The sequence below is a fragment of the Penaeus vannamei genome, chromosome 40 (assembly GCF_042767895.1).
Source record: "Penaeus vannamei isolate JL-2024 chromosome 40, ASM4276789v1, whole genome shotgun sequence".
Classification (NCBI taxonomy): Eukaryota; Metazoa; Arthropoda; class Malacostraca; order Decapoda; family Penaeidae; genus Penaeus; species Penaeus vannamei.
Window position 1 is genome coordinate 6299702 of NC_091588.1, and position 7626 is coordinate 6307327.

Below are 7626 nucleotides of genomic sequence, written 5' to 3' on the forward strand. Positions count from 1 at the left end.
ACCTCCTTCCCTTCCTCCTCAGCAACACCTCCTTCCCTCCCTCCTCACCAACACCTCCCTCCCTCCCTCCTCATCAACACCTCCTTCCCTCCCTCCTCAGCAACACCTCCTTCCCTCCCTCCTCAGCAACACCTCCTTCCCTCCCTCCTCATCAACACCTCCTTCCCTCCCTCCTCAGCAACACCTCCTTCCCTCCCTCCTCAGCAACACCTCCTTCCCTCCCTCCTCAGCAACACCTCCTTCCCTCCCTCCGCAGCAACACCTCCTTCCCTCCCTCCGCAGCAACACCTCCTTCCCTCCCTCCTCACCAACACCTCCTTCCCTCCCTCCTCAGCAATACCTCCTTCCCTCCCTCCTCACCAACACCTCCTTCCCTCCCTCCTCAGCAACACCTCCTTCCCTCCCTTCTCAGCAACACCTCCTTCCCTCCCTTCTCAGCAACACCTCCTTCCCTCCCTCCTCAGCAACACCTCCTTCCCTCCCTCCTCAGCAACACCTCCTTCCCTCCCTCCTCAGCAACACCTCCTTCCCTCCCTCCTCAGCAACACCTCCTTCCCTCCCTCCTCAGCAACACCTCCTTCCCTCCCTCCTCACCAACACCTCCTTCCCTCCCTCCTCACCAACACCTCCTTCCCTCCCTCCTCAGCAACACCTCCTTCCCTCCCTCCTCACCAACACCTCCTTCCCTCCCTCCTCACCAACACCTCCTTCCCTCCCTCCTCAGCAACACCTTCCCTCCCTCCTCAGCAACACCTCCTTCCCTCCTTCCACACCAACTCCTCCTTCCCTCCCTCCTCAGCAACACCTCCTTCCCTCCCTCCTCAGCAACACCTCCTTCCCTCCCTCCTCAGCAACACCTCCTTCCCTCCCTCCTCAGCAACACCTCCTTCCCTCCCTCCTCAGCAACACCTCCTTCCCTCCCTCCTCAGCAACACCTCCTTCCCTCCCTCCTCACCAACACCTCCTTCCTTCCCTCCTCAACAACACCTCCTTCCCTCCCTCCTCAGCAACACCTTCCCTCCCTCCTCAGCAACACCTCCTTCCCTCCCTCCTCCACAACACCTCCTTCCCTCCTTCCACACCAACTCCTCCTTCCCTCCCTCCTCAGCAACACCTCCTTCCCTCCCTCCTCAACAACACCTCCTTCCCTCCTTCCACACCAACTCCTCCTTCCCTCCCTCCTCAGCAACACCTCCTTCCCTCCCTCCTCAGCAACACCTTCCCTCCCTCCTCAGCAACACCTCCTTCCCTCCCTCCTCACCAACACCTCCTTCCCTCCCTCCTCAGCAACACCTCCTTCCCTCCTTCCACACCAACTCCTCCTTCCCTCCCTCCTCAGCAACACCTCCTTCCCTCCCTCCTCAACAACACCTCCTTCCCTCCCTCCTCAACAATACCTCCTTCCCTCCCTCCTCACCAACACCTCCTTCCCTCCCTCCTCAGCAACACCTCCTTCCCTCCCTCCTCAGCAACACCTCCTTCCCTCCCTCCTCAACAACACCTCCTTCCCTCCCTCCTCAGCAACACCTCCTTCCCTCCCTCCTCAGCAACACCTCCTTCCCTCCCTCCTCAGCAACACCTCCTTCCCTCCCTCCTCAGCAACACCTCCTTCCCTCCCTCCTCATCAACACCTCCTTCCCTCCCTCCTCAGCAACACCTCCTTCCCTCCCTCCTCAGCAACACCTCCTTCCCTCCCTCCTCAGCAACACCTCCTTCCCTCCCTCCTCACCAACACCTCCTTCCCTCCCTCCTCAGCAACATCTCCTTCCCTCCCTCCTCAGCAACACCTTCCCTCCCTCCACAGCAACACCTTCCCTCCCTCCTCAGCAACACCTCCTTCCCTCCCTCCTCAGCAACACCTCCTTCCCTCCCTCCTCACCAACACCTCCTTCCCTCCCTCCTCAGCAACACCTCCTTCCCTCCCTCCTCAGCAACACATCCTTCCCTCCCTTCTCAGCAACACCTTCCCTCCCTCCTCAGCAACACCTCCTTCCCTCCCTCCTCAGCAACACCTCCTTCCCTCCCTCCTCAGCAACACCTCCTTCCCTCCCTCCTCAGCAACACCTCCTTCCCTCCCTCCTCAGCAACACCTCCTTCCCTCCCTCCTCAGCAACACCTCCTTCCCTCCCTCCTCAGCAACACCTCCTTCCCTCCCTCCTCACCAACACCTCCTTCCCTCCCTCCTCAGCAACACCTCCTTCCCACCCTCTTCACAAAAACCTCCTTTCCTCTCTCCTCAGCAACACCTCCCTCCCTCCCTCCTCACCTGCACCTTCCCTCCCTCCTCAGCAACACCTCCTTCCCTCCTTCCACACCAACTCCTCCTTCGCTCCCTCCTCAGCAACACCTCCTTCCCTCCCTCCTCAGCAACACCTCCTTCCCTCCCTCCTCAGCAACACCTCCTTCCCTCCCTCCTCAGCAACACCTCCTTCCCTCCCTCCTCAGCAACACCTCCTTCCCTCCTTCCACACCAACTCCTCCTTCCCTCCCTCCTCAGCAACACCTCCTTCCCTCCCTCCTCAACAACACCTCCTTCCCTCCCTCCTCAACAACACCTCCTTCCCTCCCTCCTCAGCAACACCTCCTTCCCTCCCTCCTCAGCAACACCTCCTTCCCTCCCTCCTCAGCAACACCTTCCCTCCCTCCTCAGCAACACCTCCTTCCCTCCCTCTTCAGCAAAACCTCCTTCCCTCCCTCCTCAGCAACACCTCCTTCCCTCCCTCCTCAGCAACACCTCCTTCCCTCCCTCCTCAGCAACACCTCCTTCCCTCCCTCCTCAGCAACACCTCCTTCCCTCCTTCCACACCAACACCTCCTTCCCTCCCTCCTCAGCAACACCTCCTTCCCTCCCTCCTTAGCAACACCTCCTTCCCTTCCTCCTCAGCAACACCTCCTTCCCTCCTCCTCAGCAACACCTCCTTCCCTCCTCCTCAGCAACACCTCCTTCCCTCCCTCCCCAGCAACACCTCCTCCCCTCCCTCCTCAGCAACACCTTCCCTCCTTCCTCACCAACTCCTCCTTCCCTCCCTCCTCAGCAACACCTCCTTCCCTCCCTCCTCACCAACACCTCCTTCCCTCCCTCCTCATCAACACCTCCTTCCCTCCCTCCTCAGCAACACCTCCTTCCCTCCCTCCTCAGCAACACCTCCTTCCCTCCCTCCTCAGCAACACCTCCTTCCCTCCCTCCTCAGCAACACCTCCTTCCCTCCCTCCTCAGCAACACCTCCTTCCCTCCCTCTTCAGCAAAACCTCCTTCCCTCCCTCCTCAGCAACACCTCCTTCCCTCCCTCCTCACCAACACCTCCTTCCCTCCCCCCTCAGCAACACCTCCTTCCCTCCCCCCTCAGCAAGACCTCCCTCCCTCCTTCCACACCAACACCTCCTTCCCTCCCTCCTCAGCAACACCTCCTTCCCTCCCTCCTCAGCAACAACTCCTTCCTTCCCTCCTCAGCAACACCTCCTTCCCTCCCTCCTAAGCAACACCTCCTTCCCTCCCTCCTTAGCAACACCTCCTTCCCTCCCTCCTCAGCAACACCTTCCCTCCCTCCTCAGCAACACCTTCCTTCCCTTCTCAGCAACCCCTCCCTCCCCCCCTCCTTAGCCACCCCTCCTTCCCTCCCTCCTCAGCAACGCCTCCTTCCCTCCCTCCTCAGCAACACCTCCTTCCCTCCCTCCTCAGCAACACCTCTTTCCCTCCCTCCTCAGCAACACCTCCTTCCCTCCCTCCTCAGCAACACCTCCTTCCCTCCCTCCTCAGCAACACCTTCTTCCCTCCCTCCTCAGCAACACCTCCTTCCCTCCCTCCTCAGCAACACCTCCTTGCCTCCCTCCTCAGCAACATCTTCACTCCCTCCTCAACACCTCCTTCCCTCCCTCCTCACCAACACCTCCTTCCCTCTCTCCTTAGCAACACCTCCTTCCCTCCCTCCTCAGCAACACCTTCCCTCCCTCCGCAGCAACACCTTCCCTCCCTCCTCAGCAACACCTTCTTCCCTCCCTCCTCAGCAACACCTCCTTCCCTCCCTCCTCAGAAACACCTCCTTCCCTCCCTCCTCAGCAACACCTTCCCTCCCTCCTCAGCAACACCTCCTTCCCTCCCTCCTCAGCAACACCTCCTTCCCTCCCTCCTCAGCAACACCTCCTTCCCTCCCTCCTCAGCAACACCTTCCTTCCCTTCTCAGCAACGCCTCCTTCCCTCCCTCCTCAGCAACACCTCCTTCCCTCCCTCCTCAGCAACACCTCCTTCCCTCCCTCCTCAGCAACACCTCCTTCCCTCCCTCCTCAGCAACACCTCCTTCCCTCCCTCCTCAGCAACACCTCCTTCCCTCCCTCCTCAGCAACACTTCCTTCCCTCCCTCCTCAGCAACACCTCCTTCCCTCCCTCCTCAGCAACACCTCCTTCCCTCCCTCCTCAGCAACACCTCCTTCCCTCCTTCCTCAGCAACACCTTCCCTCCTCCTCAGCAACACCTCCTTCCCTCCCTCCTCAGCAACACCTCCTTCCCTCCCTCCTCAACAACACCTCCTTCCCTCCCTCCTCACCAACACCTCCTTCCCTCCCTCCTCACCAACACCTCCTTCCCTCCCTCATCAGCAACACCTCCTTCCCTCCCTCCTCAACAACACCTCCTTCCCTCCCTCCTCAGCAACACCTCCTTCCCTCCCTCCTCAGCAACACCTCCTTCCCTCCCTCCTCAGCAACACCTCCTTCCCTCCCTCCTCAACAACACCTCCTTCAATCCCTCCTCAACAACACCTCCTTCCCTCCCTCCTCAGCAACACCTCCTTCCCTCCCTCCTCAGCAACACCTCCTTCCCTCCCTCCTCAGCAACACCTCCTTCCCTCCCTCCTCAGCAACACATCCCTCCCTCCTCCTCACCACCACATGCTTAATTTCCCTTATTCGATTTAACCTCAATTGCACGTACGTTACGAAGCGATGAAAAGGAGGGAAGATTCCATATAGAATTATTTTTTTCCATCAATTTTTGTAAATCAGCAAATTGCCGATAATTATACAGCGCCAAAGAGGTTGGGATTCCCATTTAAACATCATTTTGTACCGTAGGGAATAGACCGGACAGAATGGCGGTTGGCGCTTAGGTTGTGACGTCACACGGAGCCAAAATTCTTGAAAAATCTGCTGCCTAAAGTTATTTTTATTAATGCTACCTGCAGTTACTCACATTAAGGCTGCCTGCAATTATTTTTCATGTATTTAGGTTTGTCTAAAAAGTTATCTTGATTTAATTAGGCTTAGTACTGTTTAGGGTGTGGCTGACTGGTATCATTCATTACTAAAATTATTATTTTTTCAAATGGGAATGTAATCTCGTATTACGAAAGTACAATACCTGTAAAAATCTATTAATTTTTACTCGAAAAATCCCGAACCTACACGTACCTACAGCATCTGCAGAAGAAAGAAAATCCACTACGAATGTTGCAGCAGGACGCGGCGGGAAGGCGGGAAAACCGGAGCCCAGAGCACCACGAGACGCCGCGGTATCAACATGGACGGCGACGGCAATGGCGCTTCTGGCAAGGACAGGGACGAAAGGGATGAAAGTGGCGAAAAACAAGATAATCTCAGGGTTACGAAGACGGGGCGTGTGAGTTTTTTTATAATGAGTTTAAATGTGTTAGTAGATCAGAGGCAGTAGATATTTAGGTGAGTCTACCACGCGGTGTCGCGAAAAATGGTAGAAGGGGCGGTATATATATATTTTTTTTCCCCGACAAAAGGGCGTGATTATTGGATTTAAGTCGTTCGAAATTTGGTTAAAAAAAATAACGGCGACGTTTCCGGCACCGCTTTGATTCACTCAAGAGGCTAATTTTTACAACACTTTCCTGTTCCTCAGTTCGTCTTTTCTCTCTCTCTTTCTTTTTGGTAATTCTAAGTAAGAGCCGCGCCTATTTGTTATGTTCATTTTTTTTAAATAATTTTGTTTATATATTTGTTATTTTCATTTATTTCGCCTATTTATGTTCATTTTTTTATATAATTTTGTTTATATATATTAGTTATCATTTTTTTTCGCCTATTTGTTATGTTCTTTCTTTTTTTTTAATAAAACTATTTGTTGTTTATAATTATATATATATATTTTTTTATCCTACCCCCTTGGAGAATCGTGGGTTGAAGGGGGGGGGGCACCCACACGGGAGAAATAGTTGAATCACAAGCGAAAATTTTTGAAAAAAAAACAAAAACAAAATTCGAACGAGAGTCCAAGATGCGCCGGTGTCAGTGTTGCCGAAATCCCGACGATTTTTTTTTTTAACCCAACCTAACCTGGACCGCTTTCCCTGGGGGTATTTACAAGCCCCTAGACTCCCTTAATTAGGGCATTTCGCCGTACTTCATACACCTAACCTAACCTGGTAATTTTCTATATTTCCTCCGCCTCTCCGATATCGACGATTTTGGTATCGTTGGATTCCTCTCACTGTCCACATTGCAAAGATATACTATTGTTTACATTCGAGACGGTTCGAGACAACGAGGTTTGTGGACTTTGGCAACATTTGAACTTCAATTAAAGCACAACCCGTCAGGTCCCCACAATTTTATTAACTTCCTTGATATGCACGAAAACTAGTCAATAATTCTGTTATACTTTCTTCGATATATGTAGTGTGGCCGCCTGAATTAGTATTGTTTTTTTCTTTCTTTTCTTTCTTTCTTCTTCCGCCGTACGGATCGCGATGTCGATGTCTCGCCGTCTACGATGGAGATAGGTATTATTTAACGCGTGAACCCCCCCCCCTCCCCTCTCTCCCCAACTCCCTCATATAGCGACAATCTTGGCCCCGCTAACAAGGGTGAAAGTGTAGGGTGAAAATTTGAATAATATACAGAAATCAGTCATTATTGCCCAATGCATCCCTCAATTTTGGCCCCGATAGCAAGGGAGGGTATGAACGGTGCCAGGGAAAATATAAGGTAAAATATGAATATACACAGAATCAGTCACTCTATTGTCCCGTGCAGGGGACTATGCCTCCTACTCCCCCCCCCAACTCCCTCATTAGCGACAATTATAGCCCCGATAGCAAGGGACCAGGGAGAATATAGGGTAAAAATATGAATAATATACACAGAATCAGTCACTATTGTCCAGTGCAGGGGAAAAAAACATTCTTGCCCCCAATGGTAGGGAAGGGTATGAAAGGCACCGGGGAAAGTGTGGGGTAGAATATGAATAATATACAGAATCAGTCATAATATTGTCCAGTGCCGTGGGGACGACTCCCGACCCCCCACCTCCCCAACTCCTTCATTAGCGACAATTTTGGCCCCGATAGTAAGAGATGGCATGGGCGCTACCAGGGAGAATATAAGTTGAAAATATGAATAATATACACAGAATCAGTCACTCCATTGTCCAATGCAGGAAAAAAAACCCAAACCCCCACATCCTTGCCCCCGATAGCAGGGGAGGGTATGTAAGGTACCTGGGAGATTTCAGGGTAAAATATGAATAATCTAAACAGTCACTCTGTTGTCCAATGCAGGGGGACTGTGCCTCCTACGACACCCACCCCCCAACCCCCGCCCAGGAAAACAGAATCCTTCACGTATTCCCGTCAGGAGAGACCCTACGACCGCCATGCAGGAGCG

General features: G+C 53.7%; 1 protein-coding gene across 1 annotated transcript in view; it reads left to right on the plus strand.

Moving 5' to 3' along the window:
- Positions 1 to 5512: 5512 nt before the first annotated feature.
- The window catches only part of LOC113815743 (putative per-hexamer repeat protein 5), a 5266-nt gene continuing 3152 nt past the window's right edge, over positions 5513 to 7626 (plus strand). The window contains exons 1-2 of the mRNA XM_070117288.1: positions 5513 to 5611; positions 7241 to 7346. Of these exons, the coding sequence (XP_069973389.1) occupies positions 5513 to 5611; positions 7241 to 7346 (205 nt within the window). The remainder of the gene's footprint in view (positions 5612 to 7240; positions 7347 to 7626) is intronic.